The 20,613-nt window shown below is 35.8% G+C and overlaps 4 protein-coding genes across 4 annotated transcripts; 2 read left to right on the top strand and 2 right to left on the bottom strand.

Annotated features, from left to right (window-relative positions):
* The first annotated feature begins 1,909 nt into the window (after positions 1-1,909).
* LOC125220572 lies at positions 1,910-2,861 on the top strand. The gene is made up of 2 exons (XM_048122730.1): positions 1,910-2,130; positions 2,228-2,861. Exons 1-2 carry the CDS (start codon positions 1,910-1,912, stop codon positions 2,859-2,861), a joined length of 855 nt encoding a protein of 284 aa, XP_047978687.1.
* Positions 2,862-8,098: 5,237 nt separating this feature from the next.
* Positions 8,099-11,553, top strand: LOC125223894. The gene is made up of 7 exons (XM_048127203.1): positions 8,099-8,419; positions 9,009-9,066; positions 9,453-9,533; positions 9,681-9,716; positions 9,804-10,043; positions 10,156-10,297; positions 10,679-11,553. The coding sequence occupies exons 1-7, from the start codon at positions 8,241-8,243 to the stop codon at positions 11,152-11,154; spliced, it is 1,212 nt and encodes a 403-aa protein (XP_047983160.1). The 5' UTR covers positions 8,099-8,240; the 3' UTR covers positions 11,155-11,553.
* Positions 11,554-13,763: 2,210 nt separating this feature from the next.
* Positions 13,764-14,990, bottom strand: LOC125217779 (probable carboxylesterase 5). Its single transcript, XM_048119314.1, has one exon. It carries the CDS (start codon positions 14,967-14,969, stop codon positions 13,887-13,889), a length of 1,083 nt encoding a protein of 360 aa, XP_047975271.1. The 5' UTR covers positions 14,970-14,990; the 3' UTR covers positions 13,764-13,886.
* Positions 14,991-19,411: 4,421 nt separating this feature from the next.
* LOC125220571 (probable carboxylesterase 2) lies at positions 19,412-20,431 on the bottom strand. The gene has a single exon (XM_048122729.1). The coding sequence runs from the start codon at positions 20,429-20,431 to the stop codon at positions 19,412-19,414; it is 1,020 nt and encodes a 339-aa protein (XP_047978686.1).
* Positions 20,432-20,613: the final 182 nt, after the last annotated feature.

The following is a 20,613-nucleotide window of genomic DNA, read 5'->3' as shown; positions in this document are numbered from 1 at the left end:
GCTGAAAAAGAATTTGTATTTTTCGAGATAGATCTGGTCCCCAAACGGCTGATAAATTTACACTAATAAAATACATCTATTGCTCTACCTCTATAACTATAACAACTAGTTTGGATAAGACATTGTGTAGGTGATAATGAGTTTGTTAAAATGATTCATAAAGAATTATTGTTATGTTACTTTTCCAAATTTTGTAATGGTAAGGGAATGCAAAATGGGAACTATTTGAAAAAAAATAAATTTAAATGAGAATATAATACTAGAGCATATGTTTTTCTTATGCGACTGATTAGCAGAGAAAATGAGTCAGATAACAGTGGTAGTGATGATTGTTGAAGGGACAGATACATATGAAATCCTCAAAAAACAGAGTTGTGGGGCTCTCTCTGTGTCAATTAAGAAATAGTTGCACATGTTTAAAATATGTGCTCCACCACCTGTGTGTGTGAGATCGAAATTATAGTAATACTACTATGTAATAAAGCTGAAATTTTGTATTCAAATTAATTTTCCTATGATGTTGTTATATAATATAATGTGAAACAGCAAGACGACATAGATTTGAGCAGAGATACAAATGAGTGGGAACTATGAGGAAGCAATGCAGAGTATTTGTTTATCATTAATGGGCACGGTGCATTAATAAAATATTCATTTTTTATTAAAAAAAAAATTATAATGATATACTCCTATTCTCCATTCCATTCCCTTAATATAGAACTTTTAAAACGACACGAGTTTGAATGTAAAATTGATACAGTAAGAGCAATCTAGAAAGAAAAGTGTGTTAGTGAAAAATGATTATCACCTCATTAGAGAGAGAAATTTCTTGACATAGAAATTTCTATTTTCAGGGGATGGACCAAAAAAGAAAGAGTTTTCATTTTTAGGGGACAGAGGGAGTATTGTATATAAGATTAGATTGACATCAAAACAAATTTCATTTGGGTACAAATGTGTGGACACTGCACTGAATATATGAGAGATGTTCGGTTTGCAAGATTATATCTTATGATTGAATATTGTAATGTGTTTAATTCATAAGGTTGAATTCCACAACTTAATCCTAAACTGATCATCTTAAGATAATTAGTCATAGTCACCATCTCCAACTAAAATAATTCCACAACTTAATATTAGGTAGATAATCATATGAAATAAGTCACGACAATCGAACGACACTATAACATGTTTAATTCACTGCATTCTTTACTAATTTAACCGTATTAAAAATATACTAGTGCGAAATTTTAGTCATTCTAGTATCGAACTGAAAAACTGTATCCATTCATTAAGAAGATGCATCTACCACAGATGTTCACGACCCATGAGATGAAAACAGTTCTCACATTAATAACTGTAGTTGGCAGTGCGGAGCTGTGGTGATCTTGAGGTCACGGGTTCAAACCCCTTCACCTGTTGGGAGACTTTCCGCAAGTCCGGTCGTGCAGGATTAGTCGGATTCTGCCAAAGGCGGATCTGGTACACCTGTGATTAAAAAAAAAGACGTTTTACTATTAATTTTAAATTAATAAAAATATGGTTTTAACTATCGAACTCGTTGTGTCATCTATATACTGAGGGCATCCGCAATGGGGCGGACGATGCGACGGACGATGCATCGTCCGTCGCATCGTCCACCACCGGCATCGCGGACGATGGGTTACCCATCGTCCGCGCCGATACATCGTCTGCGGACGACGCGCGGAGGATACCCATCGTTCGTCGCATCGTCCGCCACTGTGGACGACGCGGACGACGCGACGGACGATGGTCACGCGTTTTGTTTTGTTTTCTTGAATTTTTTGAATTTTTTTTATTTAATCACTACAATTCTCTACCATTTCACACACTCCAATTTCACATCTCTTCAATTTCTCTTCAATTATTCTCTCTCATCGTCTCAAAAATGAATCCCGACGACTACGATTTGAGTACATCGGATGGCTGCAGACGGGCCTTGACTCGAGCCTTGTTCGATGCCGTTAATGAAGCCAAGGCGGAATGCTTGGCACAAATGCAGCGGGAGGAGGCGGCGGCGGAGGCGCGGGTCCCTCGGACGTTTGTCCCCCACGAGCACGACGTAACGCACGAACGTCTGTTCGCAGATTATTTTGCCGAGAATCCAATGTGGGGCCCGAATATTTTTCACCGACGTTTTAGAATGAGCCGAGGTCTTTTTCTCCGCATTGTGCACACGTTGGAGGGACGTGATGAGTACTTCCAGTATCGGGAAGACGCGACCGGCAGACCCGGACTTACGCCGTTGCAGAAGTGCACGGTTGCGATCCCAGTTGGCCTACGGCACAACAGCGGATATGTTCGACGAGTACCTTCACGTCGGGGATACAACTGGCCGCGAATGTCTCAAGAAATTTTGTAAGTTAGTTGTGGAGGCTTTTGGCGACACATATTTGCGACGCCCGACTGCTGATGATTGCCAGAGCCTGATGCGGATGCACGAGACGTTGCACGGCTTCCCTAGGATACTAGGGAGCATTGACTGTATGCACTGGCCGTGGAAGAACTGCCCGACGGCCTGGAGAGGCCAATTTACTAGCGGCTACAAGGGCAACCACCCGACGATGATCTTAGAAGCCGTCGCTGACCACCGCCTCTGGATCTGGCATGCCTACTTTGGTGTAGCTGGGTCGAACAACGACATCAACGTCCTCAACTCGTCCACCCTATTCGCCGATCAGTGCAGGGGTCGCGGTCCGGCCATTCAGTTCACTGCCAACGGCCTCACACATCATATGGGGTACTACTTGGCCGATGGTATATACCCAAGGTGGCCTGTTTTTTTGAAGACGATCAACTGCCCAATTGGTGAGAGGAGAGTCTTGTTTGCGGCAAAGTAGGAGTCCGCGCGGAAGGATGTGGAGCGGGCTTTTGGGGTGCTCTAATCGCGGTGGGAAATCGTGAAAGGTCCGACGCGTTTCTGGTGTTAGGAAGTCATCGTCGACGTCATGTATGTGTGCATCATCATGCATAACATGATAGTCGAACAAGAACGTGGACATGTCACCAATTGGGTGGATGATGAAGCCGGATCTAGCTCCAGCACGACGACCTCGCCTGTCACTCGAGGATTACCGACTGGCTTCGGTGCGGTTCTACAGCGACAGGCCTCAATGCGCAACCAACAAGACCATACTCAGGTCATGACCGACATTGAAGAAGTTTGAAACCGCCGCCGTTGAGAAATTGTAGTTTTTTTATTTCGTATTGTAATGTTTGAATTTTGATGAAATGAAGTTATTTTTCCAAATTTTGAAGTATTTAAATATTCAAATAATAGATAAAATGCTTAGGGCGGGTTATAGTTCGCCCCACTGCAGGTGGAATAGGAGGAGGATAAAATGCTAACGTGGCGATACATAGGGCGTCGCTTAGGGCGTCCCATTGTGGATGCCGTGATTTTGCATTGTCATTTTTTGTGGCACATTAGTTTGACTTTCCCGTAATTTGGATTCAAGGGATATTTCTACACGAAATTTGTATTTATAGAAAATTTTAAGATATAGTAATTCAAGTTATTTTAGACACCAATTTTATAAATTATGGAAAAATCTCAATTTGATTGTAATCGATGGATTTACGACCATTAATCCTTAGTAAAATGAGACACAAAATGAAACATATAGGAGTACTACTATTGAAATGTTCATTGTCATGCGCATGAAGCCTTGTCAGATTTTCAAACGGTGTAAGTACATATGCTGTTTAGCTTTGAATTAACATTGTACTTTTAGTAAAAGTTGCCTTTTCGTACACTACATTATTATTTCTCATGTATTTCGGCATGAAATTCATAATAGTGTTGTTATGCTTTTATTTTTGGATAAGAGTATAGTTTTGATTCTATTTGTTTATAGTAATCCACATAGTACAAGAGAGAAAATAGGAAACATTTCACATGTGTCGGAAGGTGTACATACAAATGTAATTAATTTTTACCTTTATTCCGATAATGATAACACTACATTTTAAGTTTCAAAAAATAAATAGAAATGGTATTTTACATTTTATTAATAAATCAATTAATTATATCATGCTACAACAAAAATGATCTTTTTATACCAGAAAATTGGTGGGAAAAACAAACCATATTCTCTAAATTATTTATCATACTAATGGGCTCATTAACTTAGTTTGAGGGCATCCGCACTAGCCCTCAACATTAATTTTTAAATATTAAGATTTTAGGATTCATTTTAATGCTCGAGATTATTCGATTGAAACTTCATATTTAAGTTTTAATATTATCTGTTAAGTCTGTTTGCACAAATTATTACACCATTCACTCTCCATTATCTCGATTCCCTTTCATTCTCTATTTTTCATTGGTGATGTGGAGTCAAACGCCAACAATATAAAATATTATGAAAAATTTATTTGTTAATTCTATTTGCACAAAATTATCACACCATTCACTGTCCATTATCTCGATTCCCATTCATTCTCTATTTTCATTGTTGATGTGGAGTCAAACGCCAACAATATAAAAATATTGATCAAGCTTCTGGAGAAAAATTTAGAAATTTAGATTATAGTATATTTTTTAATGGAAATAAATTTTATGGCAAATGAGATTTGCTAACAAGAGTTACATGAAAACTTAAAGATGAAATTGTGGCTAAGATAAAGCTATACCCTCGTACCTCCAGTTAATGTATTGGTTTGAACAAAATTATACTTATATAAGATCTTATTGGGATTTGTATTCCGTGAATCTACATTTCTAATGCAGATTCTTAATCTATTTAAGAATACCTTTTCATTTGTTTAATCTCATATTTATTCAATTTAGTACATTTCTCCCACACCTAACATATAGTACTATTATTAATTATAGTTGAAGTGAAGAGCAAATGGTAATTTCGCCGTTGCTTCGGTTATGATTTTTTTTTCTCCGTTCCTAAAAATTTATCACTTATTTTCTTTTTCTTTCATTCTTAAAAATTTATCACTTTGCACTTTTACCATTTTAGGTAGTAGACCCCACATTCCACTAACTCATTTCTACTCATATTTTATTTTAAAACTAATATATAAAAATAGGATCCACGTGCCACTAACTTTTTCAACCCACTTTCTACTACTCCCTCCGTCCCGCTTAAGATGACACGTTTTCCTTTTTAGTTTGTCCCAATTAAGATGATACATTTCATTTTTTGGAAACTTTCTCTCTCCAATTAATACATTCAACCACTTTTTCTCACTCCTATTAAAATATTCACCTTTCTTTGTCTCTCTATTTTAATACTTTCACCCACCTTTTCTCTCTCCAATTAAACACATAACCAATTACTCCTAAATGCCCGTATCGACTAATAAATGTGTCATTTTAGTCAGGACGGAGGAAGTATATTTTTTTAAACTTATGTCGGGTCCAATGGTACCAAATTTTAAATTTTAAGGGAGTATAGCTACTATAGTAGTAGTATTTCTTATTTCTCGAAAATGGAAAAAAGAGAAAGCAGAAAAAGTGTAGCATTGATAACTAGACCACAGGAGTAGATATGCACGTGCCGTGTAGGAGTGGTCGGCAACTGACTTGCACGTGCTTTGGATCTGATGCATAATAATTTAATTTAAATTAAATAATACAATAATAGTAACTCTTTTTAGAGGTGAAGAAGAAAGAATGTTGAGAAAGAAGGTTGGTTGTGTTTCTTGATTTCAACAACACACTCCAATTTCTATGCATTGGATCACTGATTATGATGATTCAAAATCACACTTTCTTCTAATTTCAGATTATTGATTTCTGCGCCATCCACCACCAAAAATTATTAAGGGACCAGATTAATTAGCATGACCTAATTAATAAAAAATGGTGGTTGGGTAATTGGACCACAATTGCTTTTGCCTTTTTACTAATCTGTGATCTGCTTCGTTATTTTTTTATATATATTGATACCATTGACATTTTCTCCCTTTTGAAATTGTTTTACTGTAATAAGCATGACAGCATGATGCATTTTGCTTTTCCTGCTGAGAGATTTTAAAAGTAGTGGTTTTTCAATTGTTTATTTTAATAAATTTGACGGTTATTTTGGAGATGACTTGGAATTATCATATTGAATGCAATACTCAAATATATCATTGAGAAATTACTGTGAACAAAATTTGTTTAAATACATGATGATATACTGAAAGTTAGATCTCAAAACTAAAATCAAACCATGTCATTATTAATGAGCTTATACTATTTAAAATTTGACTTAGATGGCTAGAAAATATTTCTTTCTCTACTCTTTGCTTTTAGATTTTAGAGATAAGTTTATGCCATGTCCATTCATACTCACAGCTCAAAATCTCAATATAATCAGGATGAAAATCGTGGCAGAAGTTATCAAGAATTGAATGATTGATTGTATTTTTTGGTTTTAATTTTCAAATATTCCGAATTTCATTTTGAAATCGAAATACAAAATGCCATCCAAAAATATTGTCACTGAAATATATCCACCAAACTTGTTCTGTCCTCATATATATTTTAATGACAAACAAAAAATACTGGTGGAGGAACAACCGCGATGGCGCCAGCCCAACTGCTTTCTAGTACCACAACTTATTTTTTTTACTCACATACACAGTTGAAAACAAATATAAATAAAGGGGAGTTATCGATTACTAACTCATCATTTAATTCCTAACTACAACTAATTTAAGGCCATAGGATTTTAGAAAACGTTTGGTCTACAATTTGCCACGTGTAATTTTCGTTTTTATTAATAAAATCAAAAAAGATAAAAAAAAAACGCCAAATTAGGGTTTTAGATGAAAATGTCAATATAGTGTTTCGGAAATATCAACACAATGCTTTGAGAATGTCAACACGATGCTTTAAGAATGTTAACACATTGTTTATATTGACATTCTACATGTATTATATTGACATATTTTATATAGTATGTTGACATTTCTGCTTTACCAAAAAATTGCAAAAATTTCGATTTTTTTTTCAAATTTTGACGTCGGAACATAGGCATATATGATATCGTTGGAATCCTTATAAAATTATCTTTAATTTGATATATGTTATATGAATTTAAAGTTTTGGTATTTCTTTTAAAAATTAGTTATAACTAAACATGTAGTTAATTGACATTAATACCCCTTTTGATATTTTATGGAATTAATCCTATGGCTTTATTGATGTTTTTTTTAGATCGTATTGATATTTCTTAGTTGATGATCTAGGCCCTTAATTTGAAAATTTAATGACTATTATTTAGTTGTAGTTAGCAATTAGGTATTGAGTTTACAATATAACACTCCCCTATAAATATATATACTAAAGAAAATTTAAACTAGTCGTTTGATAATCATATTATTACAATGTTGACTCCAAGAAAACATTAGCACAACTGGTGGTGTATTTTTGACCAAATGTCACATAAATACGTATGAATTTACTGTATATACTCATTTTATACTCCCTCATACCCCAATAAATTTGAACAATTTCTTTTGCAGTTTGTCCTTAAATATTATAAATTTTTAAATTTTGGAAATGTAAACACTGTTAAATTCTCTAAATTCTGTCTCACATCGATTTGGTGATGATCCTATCTTGTCTATATAAGTGTGGATAACCCTCTCCTTTATATGACCTTTTAAGAAGTGAGTGGCCCATTTCTAATATGGTATCAGAGCGGGGCCCAAATCGATGATGGATTTTATCTCTTCTCTTGCCTACCCATTTGATGGAAGTCCGATGTGTCATTCTGATCCACACATGAGAGAGCGTGTTAAATTCTCTAAATTCTGTCCAAGGTTTTTTAAAGAGTGAGTGACCAATTTCTAATAAACACTATTAATAATATGAACCCACTAGCAACTAACATTAATTTCACAATCTTTTCCCCTCTTCTCTTTTATTTTTGAATTAAAATTGGTGTTACAGATGTATACGGAAGAGGGAATATGCATTACTAATCTACTTTATTTAGTTGGGCTTTATTTTGAAGACCCACTAAAGATTAGCCCAATAGCATTTTCTCAGAGTGGATCACATTGGCTGAGGACGTGGCGCAGGATTGCCGATAGAATATCCTAAAATGCGCCATGGTGCGCATGCGCATCGTCTGAGCTGTCAATACGCAATCCTAGTCGGCCATTCACCACCATCAACTCAACCATTTCCCAATTTCGGTTCACAGACCAAACCCTCAATTTTCTGCAAATTTTTACCAATAAAAATTGACAAATTGGAGGCTTTAGTGAGGATGAGCAGCGGCGGTAAATTGTATTGGGTGCGGAATCGCGGAGAAGAATGCAAAGTGAAGGGGATAGTCGTGGTTTTTGCGTGGGTTTCGCTTGGCGATGTTCAATTGAAGGATTTCCTAGCTCTCTACTCTTCTCTTGGATGGAATTGTCTCGTTTCCCGCGCCGATTATCTCAATCCGTAAAATTTTTTCATTATAAACATCTATTTGTCTTTTAAAATAAAATTAATGTGTTTTGCAGTTCGTTAGATAATTGTGGTTGTGTTTGAAGCTTTGTGCCTTTACGGTTCACGAGCTTAATATTTTATTGGCTGAGTTGCGAATTGTAGCGTTCTGTAATCACTTCAGTTGTGTTTGTGTTGCTGTGCGAAGTGATTGCAGCAGGTTGAAGATGTGTATCTCGGATATAACTGTAAATGAAATTGCTAGTTCCTGAGGTGTTTAGTCATTACATTTGAGTATGCAGTAGAATGAATTAGTGGTGATTAGAGAATTTCTAAGAGTAATTTTGTTATAGTGGTTAGCTAGCTGGCTAGTGTATGAATTTTATGGCCGACACAACTTCAGAGTTGAGCTGTACCTTCCATGGGTACCAAATTGAAATTTTAGCTCCAAATTTTTTGTGTTTTGTCCCCGTGATTGATTAATACTATTAAAGTAGTTCAGATATGTGGCTGCAGGATGCTTAATAGAATCGATACTTACTCCGTTGTTCTTTGTGATCTGTGACTGGTATTTCCATTGATACCGTCTGCTATCTTTCTACAGGTTTATTCCAGATAGAGCTACATCACTGGCGTTTTCTGTCCTTGATGAGCTTGTTAAGGTTTGTGTTACCCTATCATCTTTCTTCACGCAGCTTTAAAGAAAAAAGTAAATAAAAGATGATCCTAAGCAATGCCCTTTTCTTCGAGTTGAGACAAGTGGTATTGTGATTCTTACCCTGGTTTCTCACTCTAACAAAGGCAGAGGTATTACCAATATGCTGCACGGCTTGAGAGTTCCGAAGCAATGCTCTTATTCTTATTTCAGAGTGTGGGATCTGTATTAGTATGATTAGATGAAAAGAATTTGTTGTTAGATTGTAAAGTATGTCCGTGCTTATACAAATCATAATACGTTGTTCCATTTAGTAGTATGTACATTTGGGTTGCACTGCCTCATGCAATTTTTGTTGCTCATTTGATGATTATTCTCTGTTTTTACACACAGGAACTTAGGCGTGGAATATGTCCTGTTGTTCTTGCATCCTTTTCCGGTGGTTCAAAAGCTTGCTTGTATAAATTACTTCAGGTACTTAATAGAAAATCAAATCACATAAAGCACTGGTTAGGCACTTAGGCACCAGTATTATGTTATGCTTAGCATTTCTTAAAACTATGTTTGTGAGGAATGCAATGCATTTTCTTGATATAACAAGTTCTCTTCTTTATTTTGCAGATTATAGAAGGATGTTCTGATGTGGAGCTGAGCCTGGTAATTTTGCAACCAAACATCTAATAAATTTATTGTTACTGGTGGATAAGTAAACATTATACTGATGATTGTCTTTGTTATGTTTAGGAGGATAGTAGAATACTTGCAAACTGCATTTCAGGCCAGATCTATGATTCTGATCCTATTGAATTCACTAAGGACCTGGGTGCTCGATTTGCTTTGCACCGCTCTATCTTCAGAATGCCTGGATCGTCAAAACTAGTATCATTATTTGCAAAAGGTGTTACTTCAAGTTTGGATGCTTTATTTATAACCAGGTTTGGTTCACAGCGTGCAGAGTACTGGAAATCCCTGTATTCATCAGTTGTAAGTTTCAACTGTTCTCCCAATTAAGCGATCTTTTAGTTGTTTCAGTTTTTGTTTTAATGTCTCACAAATGCTTTTGATCCTCTTGTTCTTACCTCTGTTACTCATGTAGGGATTGGGAGCCCCTTTTCTCATTTTATTTTCACAAAATGATGATGTGGCTACATGTTCAACTTTGTCCAACTTTGCTCAGAATCTGCAGGATTTAGGGGCCGATGTGAAAGTTATGAAGTGCGATACATCTGTTCACATAGGTCAGTCTTAATCTTTCCCTTATGTTTAAAGTTTCGATTCCCTTCTACTGTTCTACATCTCCTATGCCATTACTTGAAAATGATAAGCTGGTATTCGTTTTAGTCGTGTCTATAAAAGTTTGAGATCAATTAAGGTTTATGTCCTTGGTTCTAGATATTAATTTGTGGTGTGGTATTTATTCGAGTTATTCTCCTTGTCTGTACACGATATTCCAATAAGTTTTCTTGTATCTGGAGAAGACATCCTATGCTCCCCAGTTTTTTATGTATGTTTAAAGCTGGTTTCTTACTACTAATCTCATCACTATAAACATTGTGGGGGTTATTCTGTTTGTAATTTTGTTATGGGTTCTGTCCTCATTATTGTTTGCCTCGTATCAGGTCGCTACAAGCATCAATCGGTACAATATACAACTGCTGTAACTGAGTTTCTTGAGCAGGCAGTTTCAATTTTCTCTGCAAAGCTTCAGAAACTTGGGGAGAGGTCCCATATGGATGATGGAATTTCTTACTTGATATGTGACCTCCAGAATGCAGCAGTTGACTCAAATCAAAGTTTCAGCAGAGTTGCTGTGGGACCGAATGACCACTTTTTCTTGCCGAGTTCATCAGGTTACCAAAACAGCAGAGAGTTTGGTTCTACAGCGCAGGAAACCAGAGATAGATTACCTCATCGATCAAGTCCCCCTTGTCTGAGTGCTAATAGTGTCCTTGGCCAAGCTCTTTTTGATGCCTGTGTTCCAAAGAACGTAGAAGGCTGGGATATCAAATTCTCTGGCTCCTTAAATGGAGAGCCATTTGCTTCTGTTCGTAGGAGGTCACCACTTCGTAACATGAAGCATAGATCGAGATTATGAAGGATCGGATCTTGAGGAAAGCTTCTTGTACTTGGGCAGTGCATAACTTGCTGGTTAAATGTGCATACTTGTGATTTTGACACCAACTTTTCAGCTTGTAAAGTGAAGTTATTATAGATTAAAGCAGCAGCAGAGGTTGAGGAGTCGAGAGAGGTGCTTAAGAGTTGGTTTGTTTTGTCGTTGCACCCTCAATGTGCAAGCTTTGCCTTAATGGTTTCAGGTTGTGCCAATAAGAGGATGAGGTTTGGTAGGTTGCCTGTATCTTGCAGTATGTAAGTATATATCTCCGTGATCTCTTTGGTTGTGGTAATACTTTACTTGATACATGTATATATGAATGTATAATAACTAACTCTTGTAATATACTTTTATGAATAAGCAATTGTGCAAATTTTGTAATCGCGATCTTTATGCGCGGCTTGATGTTTAACCAGTTATCGAACCACATTTCATCGAACACCTTGCATATAGGTTAAAGTGGGCTCAAATTGCAAATGTTCAATGTCGACTTTGATTAGGCCTGGTATGGATGATTGGACTATGTTTCTTCAAGCCCGTCTTCCAACAAAAGATGTCGATTGACCTAGAAATTAAACTTAGAGACAAGAAAAGGCGAATTGCCAAAGCCCACACTCTCACATCCCTACATCGATTCACAAGAAGCAAACGATCTCCAGCTAAGTCTCTTCCTTTGCAAAGAGATTTTTTCTCCATTGAAGCTTCCATCAAATAAAAAAAGAGAGTTAACTATGTATATTGAGAAGCCCAGCCCTCTTTGAATAGCTCTTCATTTACACCTGTGCTCTATACACCTTTTGATTTTCGATGTGGATTTTTGTGCATAGAGGGTGTAGTATGATTTGTTTAACATGAAGCCGGGAATATTTTTATGTAGATTTTAAGTTCTAAAATGAGATATCACATCGAGTTTATTTTAATAATAATTGATGAAGACAAGTGTCATATATTTAATGACGATGAATATGCTACATACCTTATGCGGGCTCCTTATGTGAGCACCACTCTCGTTTGATACACGTTTCGCATTGTTCGTTTCGATTTATATCTTTAGTTTGACTCTAATACATTAAAAAATGTAATTGCAATTTTTAATTTCACAAAATTCATAAAAATCAAAGCTCGATTTGCTCGTTTTCTCTATAATATAAAATAAATGAATAGAATAATAAATCAAGCTTTGATTTTGATGAATTTTATAAAATTAAAAATTTCAATAACATTTTTAATGTATTAGAATCAAACTAAATATATAAATCGAAACGAAGAATGCTAAACGAGTATCAAACGAGAGTGATGCTCACATAAGGAGCCCACGTAAGATATGTAACATATCATTTCTCAGTTCTACCAAATTGTTTATTTGAAGCTATACCATCCCTCCACGTCCATGCGATACGCACCAAATATTATTAACTTAAATTAATAGTAATAAAATCATGTGACACGAAGTGATTGAGTAGAGATATGGTTGCGTCAACTGTGGTGAGGATCCACCAAATAACTATATAAAAATGCTTTGCATTTCTTTATGCGACAATGAACTCTGTTGAGCAACAAAATTGGCAAAATGTCAATCTCCAACCTATTTCAGAGTGTTACGTTACCAAAATCTCCCCCTATAAGTTATTATTACTGTACTAACTTGTTGCTATAAACTTCACCAGTTTTAATTAATACAAAAAGAGATTTGGATTTAACAATATTTTAGCAATAGAAGAGTGATCTAGATGAGGTCAACTGATTAGCTGAGGTATCTAAACGTGTTGCTCGAACTGTAAAACAATTTCTTCCCCTGAATCTGGAAGGCAGCATTTATTATTATTATTATTGTTATTATTATTATTATTATTATTATTATTATTATTATTATTATTATTATTATTATTATTATTATTATTATTATTATTATTATTGTTTGCGATGTAAAAAACTGTTAATTTATTTAGTAGCTATCAGTTTTCTACCATAATTAAAGCCGTCGAAAGTCCAATGGGATTGTTAATCGTGCACATCAGCCTCCTATATGTATTGGTAAGACAATAATCTATCTTTTTGTTTTGTTTGGGGGAGTGGAATAATCGTGGGAAAATTTCGTCTAAATATATAATTATAACCTATTATAAAATTGTAATCTCATATAAGAAATATATAGATAACACGAAATAAAATGAATACAATAATATTACAGTTAAAATTAAGGTTCTTAATGATTTCAACCATATTTTCATGAACTAAAATAACACGATTTAAAATTTTTAAGTTAGAATGAATATAACTAAATTAATATAGGAAGTTTATAACAGAAAAAAAAAATTGTATCATTATAAAAGAAATTTACGAAGCGTAACGCAGTAATACATTTCACTTATGATTGTTTTTTAGGAGAAACAAATCAAAAAAATCATATCAATATGAATAGAAAAACAAGAAAAACACAACTAAATTAAATTTCCTACCGATCCTATCAGTCTATGAATATAACTAAATCACTTACAAACCATATGAATTTAAACACGCAATAATCTATTAATGAATTAATCCCAACCTACTTTCACTCCTTAATTACAATTAAAGACATAGCATACCCATTAGCACCACAAATGCGATTAATTAATAATGATAATTACCAGCAACCATAGAAAAATACAAGTGATGCACACGATACAAACAAGATTGATTTATTACACATTCACTCTCTAGAATCTCAATCCCTAGTTGAACTTTTCTTTATCATTGAGAAACAATGCAAAATGTTGCAACATTTCTCTTGAATCTTTACTGTTGGGTGAGTTTAGATTGAAAACATGATCAGCTCCCTTCACCTCCACAGCCTTCACCTCTCCTTCCCACTTGCTCTTCTCCAAAGCCTTCTTATATTGCAATCCCCTATCTCTCAATATGTCATTTTCAGCAACATAAACCACCACCTTCTTGCACCCGAGCTTCGAAAGATTCGGGTCGTAATCCGGGTTCAACTGCGGGTCATCAAACCCGGTGGAATTCGGGTATGCATGGATCCAAATACTCTCCTCCAGCGCCACCATTTTCGGGTCACTCGCTTCATTCCCAATCCGCTCCTTCCCCCAAAAATGCGGGCAATTCAAGAACAACCCGCGGATCCTAACACGACCCGTTGGTTCCAGCCCGGCCCGGATCACCACGTTGTGGGCTATGTTGGCTCCGGCGCTGTCTCCGCTCAAGTAAACGCGGTCGAAATCGACATTGTTTCGCAGCCACGCCTCGCCACCGCCTCCGCCCTGTTTGGAGTGGGAGAAGATCCATTCGAGGACGATCCATGAGTCTTGATAGGCGGCGGGGAGAGGGTGCTCGGGGGCTAAACGGTAATTGACGGAGACAGCGGCCACATTTGCTTTGGCGACGACGGAGATTAGGTAGTTGTGGTAGGTGGCAGCGAAGGGGGAACTGGTGCAAAACGCGCCGCCGTGGATGTAAACTAGAAGGGGAAGTTTGCGGATGGCGGAGCGAGGGAGATAGAGCCTAGCGGAGACGTTGAGAGATGGTTGGATGACGGTGTCTTTGGAGAGAACCTTGGATCTCGGATTGACAGACGGAGGAACCGTATCTGTTCCGATTAATCTCTCAACGCTGCCATTTTTGTAAACCCTAATGAATGGCTGGATTTCATAAGATAGGATGGTGGAGTTTACAGCAAAAGATTGTGCCGCGAGTAAGTGAATGATGACGAAGAAGAAGAAGAGGAAGAGCGGAGAACTCTTGTTACCGGACATGTTGGATGGAGAGTGAGAGAGGGCTGTGTAGTTAGCATTTAGCATGATTTTGTAGAATATATATACACCTTAAATGCGTGTGTATATAATAGTAGTGGTATATTGCATTGAATTAAAACAACCTACAGTTAACATATGTATAATGAGGTTATTGGTTTGCTAGTTTGTGACTTTTTCGGAGTACTCCCTCCGTCCTAAGATAAGTGAGCCAAAACTTTTTGACATGAAATTTAAAAAAATGAGGTTTTGTTAGTAAAGTGGAAAGTGAATACGAGAGAAAAAAAAGTTAAGAGACAGAATGACAAAGAAGGAAATGGCTGATCACTTATCTTGGAACGTCCCAAAAAGGAATGTGAGTCGCTTATCTTGGGACGGAAGGAGTATTAAACAACCATTTACTATGTACTCCCTCCATCCCAAGATAAACGAATCACTTCTTTTGAGCATGAGATTTACGGAATTGATATTTAAATAAGTTAAAGTGGAAAGAGTAAAGTATGAGAAACAAAAAAGTAGATGAGTGAAGAGAGAATAAAGTAGGTGGGAAATAAAGTAAAAGAAGTTTTTTTTTGTGAAAAATGGAAATGATTCACTTATAATGGGACATCCAAAAAAAAAATTATAATAGGGCATCCCGAAAAGAAATACGATTCGTTTATCTTGGAACGGAGTAAGTACCATTTTTAGCTCTTACACACATGGAAAACAAATAAGTTTATGTGGTGGACTCAAATTGGTTTGGATAAGGGAAGTGTGGACTCAAATTGGGTAATATTTGTGCGATTGATATATAAATGGGCCCACTCCCTTGTCGAACCTTTTGTACTGGAGTACTAGCTAATTTGAGGTGTGTGGACTCAAATTGGGCTAGAAATTCGTTATCCACTATTCAGCTACTATTTCCATTTATCATGCTTAAATTTTGCTTCAATTCTACCGACACAATCTTACAAAAATCTAAACTTTCGCCCACACAATAATTAAGCTGAAAATGCTGTGAAACAAATGGGCTTTGGATCCTCTGCAGTGGGGAGGAAACACAGCCCCATGTGCCTTGAAACGACGCCACTTTGCCTCTTTCTTACTTCCTCCGTTCTAAAATAATAGATCTTTTTCTTTTGGGCACAAGAATTTAGAAAATATTGTTTTGTAGTGTAAGTGGAATTAATAAAAAAGTAGATTTTTATCATAAATAAAAATGGCTCAAGTATATTGAAACACCCCAATATGGTATATAGATCTAATATCTCGGGACGGAGGAAGTACTACTTTTTCATCCTTTTTTTTGAATAAAATTAACTGCGCCGTCTTCTTTTCTTTATGCGTTTCTGTTCTTCCTTTTCTATATTTATATTTCTATAATAATTAAATATGTAAATTAGTTATTTTTTTATTTGCGTTTCTTCTTTTTTTATATTACTGTTCGATGTAAATTAAGTATACTAATAGTTAATTAGCGATTCTTAATTAGGTCTAAAAATTTAATCCGCGGGTTTCGAGTATTCCCGATCCAGTTCCAATACCCGACGGGTTTCGGGTACGGGTTTAGGTAGTTAATGTTAGGATTCTTCGGGTTTAGGGTACCCGAAACCCGTATTAGGGTACCCGACTAATACCCGATTAAACCCGATTAATTATGTATTTGTGATAAATATTTTTATTTAGTATAGGGTCTATGGCCCGTAGGGTAAATCTAGGGTAATTTTATTTAATCACATGTAGATTTAATACTTCTTTACATTCGTGTTCGGTTCATGTTGCGTTATTTATGTTCTTACTTGTTATCTTTTGAAAATATATAGTTAATTAGTTATTCTTTCTTCATTTTATTTACATGTTCATTTAATGTCTTAAAAAATTATTTTAATCTCTTTTATGTTTCAAATTATACCAATTTTTTTATTTATTTTAAACTTAAGTAGTGTCTATTTGTCTAATGTCTATGTCTATTTTATATAATATAGAATTATAGTCAATATATTGTATAAGTATTGTGTTATTTTTAATAATTTCTATTCTCATCACAATTTAATTATATAAAAGAATAAATTTTAAATATAATAATTATGGGTTTATGGGTACCCGATTAGTTGGGTTTGGGTACCCGAATTTACATACGGGTCGGGTATTGGGTATGATATTTTTTTAGATTTCGGGTTCGGGTACCCGAATTTACACCCCTATTCTTAATAACTGGAATACTCATTATTATATATACTCTCCTTCCTATAAAGATTTTCCATTTTTCTATTTTCGTCCGACCCACAAAATTTATCCTATTTCACTTTTTTACCATTTTTAGTAATGTATCTCATATTTCACTAACTCATTTCTACTCACATTTTATTATAAAATTAATATATAAAAGTAGGATCCACATTGTACTAACTTTTTCAACTCACTTTTCATTACATTTTTTAAATTAAACCCGTGTCCGATCAAAGTAAGACAATCTTTGTGGGATGGTGGGAGTATATGCTTACAATATTTATTTGATATCCTTCAAAGTGATACAACTAAATGAAATTGTGTTTAGTAAAAAATATAAATATTTGTTTGAGCAACTATACTAATAGTTAATTAACGATTCTTAATAACTGGAATACTCGTGATTATATATGTTCACAATATTTATTGAGATATCCTCTAAAGTGATATAACTAAATTAAATTAAGTGTTTAGTTAAAATAATATAACTATTTATTTGAGCAACTAAATAATGAACTGACTAATTATTTAATTCAGTCTTAATTCCATAATTACTCCTATTATTTTTATTCAAATTCAGTTTAGTTTAGTTTTTTTATAATGAAAAAAATACTACTCCATTGTGCAGATTAGAGTATTATTAACCAACTTTTGTTTCTTTGTTACAAACATGTAATAAAATAACTAATTTACGTATTTTAATTATTAAAGAAATAGAAATATGAAAAAGGAAGAACATAAACGCATAAAGAAAAGAAGGCTGCGTTGTTATTTTAATTCTAAAAAAAGGATGAAAAAGTAGTAAGAAAGAGGCAAAGCGGTCGTCGTTTCAAGGCATAACATGGTGTTGTATTTCCTCCCCACTGCAGAGGATCCAGTCCCGAAACGAATGACAAATAAGAATAGCAACAGAAGGTAAGTTTTCTTTCTTTCTATTTGGCAAAACATTGAAACTGTGAACAGGGGCGGACGCAAGAAAAAATATGAATATGAGCTATGATTTCTAAATTTAGTTCCAAAATTATATTTTTGGGTGTTTTAAATCATTTGTAAGGGCTTTTATACAATAATTTACGTTAAACTTAGATGAGTTTTAAAAATTTATAAAAGAAAAATGTGTAAAAAAATACTTTTATTAAGGCTTTTTGGCCCTACCCTACTTTCACATGGGTCCGCTACCCATGATAGTGAACAACACTAGCTACTGTATTTCCTCTCAGAACATTGATTGAAGGTGCGGCCATGGCTGATTCAAGGCGCAACGACGTTGGACATATATAATCTGTAGGGTGGTATCTGAGGTGAGAATGAATGTTCTGATACAGTCGATTTTTATTACAATATGGACTCGGGGGAGTACCTTCACCGTGGTGGAGGAGAGGGGATACTGGATGGTTAGTATTATTAACTTCATCAACGTTCGCATCACAAAAGACTTATCTTTTAGAGATATAGAAATTGAGACGCAATTACTAGTGATTGAATTTTTTTAAAAATAACCATAGTTTAGGATGCAAAAGAAAGCGTCCTTAAGTTGAGCTATAATTATCTTAATCTTTTGTTTTTTTAAGATGCATCTATTTGTGTCCTCTAATTTTAGTTTGGACACTAACAATAAGGACACTTTATGAAGCGTTGGTGGTGTAATTAGAGACACAAATTAGCGCCAGCATTAAAAAGTGTCCCCATCCAATTTTGTTGTTGTAGTGTCGGCACCTTCACTAGTTCACTTAGCTCCGTTTTCGACACCTTGGGTTGATTTCTTTGTGCACTTTGAATTATTATGTCTTTTTGGCTTGTTTTCACATGTTTTCTTGCGCATTACCAGCAAACTCATCAAATCCCTAAATTGATATACAATCGGTGCAAAATAATGAATCGAGCTATAAAACCCGATAATAGACACATCAAACAATCAACCAAACCAACAAAAATACGAGTTTATCACACGCTTTGGAGAATTACATGGACAAGTAAATGGTTGGGATCATTGATGCAGCATGCATTTGAGCGGTAGCACGATTGGTTGTGTTGTTTTGGGACGACCCTAATATGGTATGATTACATACAACATCTAATTCTTATACTTTTACGCAATTGAGGATCAAATATGTAACATTAGTAATACTGAGTTCACAAAAGAAGCTTCAAACCACGTCAATTTGACACAAACATATTTCCACTAAGGTTCCGAAAAACAACACAAGTAATGCACACAATACCATTCACATTGCAAATAATATTGATTTATTCATAGTGACTTTCTCTAATCTCAAACCCTAGTTAAGCTTTTCTTTATCATTGAGAAACAAAGCAAAATGTTTCAACATTTCTATTGAATCTTTACTTTTGGGAAAGATTAGATTAAAAACATGAACAGCTCCTTTCACATCCACAGCCTTCACCTCTCCTTTCCACTTGATCTTCTCCAACGCCTTCTTATATTGCAACCCCCTATCCCTCAAAATGTCATTTTCAGCAACATAAACCACCACCTTTTTGCACCCGAGCTTCGAAAGATTCGGGTCGTAATCCGGGTTCAACTGCGGGTCGTCTAACCCGGTCGAATTCGGATATGCATAGATCCATATATTGTCCTCCACCACCACCATTTTCGGGTCACTCGCTTCATTCCCAATTCTCTCCTTCCCCCAAAAATGCGGGCAATTCAAGAACAACCCGCGGATCTTAACACCCGATTCCAACCCGGCCCGGGCCACCAAGTTGTGGGCAATGTTGCCCCCGGCGCTGTCTCCACTCACGTAAACGCGGTCGAAATCGACGTTGTTTCGCAGCCACGCCTCGGTACCGCCTCCGCCCTGTTTAGAGTGGGAGAAGATCCATTTAAGGACGAGCCATGAGTCTTGATAGGCGGCGGGGAGAGGGTGCTCGGGGGCTAAGCGGTAATTGATGGAGACAGCGACGGCGTTGGCTTCGGCGACGATGGAGTTTAGGTAGCCGTGGTAGCCGGAAGTGAAAGAGGATCCGGTGAAGAAAGCGCCGCCGTGGATGTAGACTAGAAGGGGAAGTTTTCGGGTTGTGGAGGCGGAGCGAGGGAGAAAGAGCCTTGCGGAGATGTTGAGAGATGGCTCGATGATGATGTCTTTGGAGAGAACTTTGGATTTGGGATTCAGCGACGGCGGAACCGTATCTGTTCCGATTAATCTCTCAACGCTGCCATTTTTGTAAACCCTAATGAATGGTATGATTTCATACGATATGTCTGTGGAGTTTGCTGCGAGTGTATAAAAGATGAAGAAGAAGAAGAGGAAGAGCGGATAACTCTTGTTAATAGACATGGTCGAGTAAGAGAGATGGAGAGAGAGAGCTGTGTAGTTAGCACGATTTTGTAGAAAATATGTGTGTGCATGATATTGAGCGGAGGGACATTGCATTGAATTAAACAATCTATAATTAAAATAATGGAAAATTGCTAAATTAATCATTTATTCAAACAATCTATGATTAAAATTGGGGATAT

This window comes from Salvia hispanica, chromosome 4 (genome assembly GCF_023119035.1).
Source record: "Salvia hispanica cultivar TCC Black 2014 chromosome 4, UniMelb_Shisp_WGS_1.0, whole genome shotgun sequence".
Lineage (NCBI taxonomy): Eukaryota > Viridiplantae > Streptophyta > Magnoliopsida > Lamiales > Lamiaceae > Salvia > Salvia hispanica.
The sequence above is the reverse complement of the archived record's forward strand: the minus strand, read 5'-3'. Positions and strand labels throughout refer to the sequence as shown.

What these genes read in the sequence shown, in the direction of transcription:
- LOC125217779 (XM_048119314.1), bottom strand. Translation starts at nt 14,969, where the DNA reads ATGCTAAATGCTAACTACACAGCCCTCTCTCACTCTCCATCCAACATG.
- LOC125223894 (XM_048127203.1), top strand. Translation starts at nt 8,241, where the DNA reads ATGAGCAGCGGCGGTAAATTGTATTGGGTGCGGAATCGCGGAGAAGAA. An exon ending in CGCGCCGATTATCTCAATCC is followed by an intron (nt 8,420 to 9,008) that starts GTAAAATTTTTT and finishes ATCTTTCTACAG; the next exon opens with GTTTATTCCAGATAGAGCTA. An exon ending in AATCCCTGTATTCATCAGTT is followed by an intron (nt 10,044 to 10,155) that starts GTAAGTTTCAAC and finishes TTACTCATGTAG; the next exon opens with GGATTGGGAGCCCCTTTTCT.
- LOC125220572 (XM_048122730.1), top strand. Translation starts at nt 1,910, where the DNA reads ATGAATCCCGACGACTACGATTTGAGTACATCGGATGGCTGCAGACGG. An exon ending in TATTTTGCCGAGAATCCAAT is followed by an intron (nt 2,131 to 2,227) that starts GTGGGGCCCGAA and finishes GAGTACTTCCAG; the next exon opens with TATCGGGAAGACGCGACCGG.
- LOC125220571 (XM_048122729.1), bottom strand. Translation starts at nt 20,431, where the DNA reads ATGTCTATTAACAAGAGTTATCCGCTCTTCCTCTTCTTCTTCTTCATC.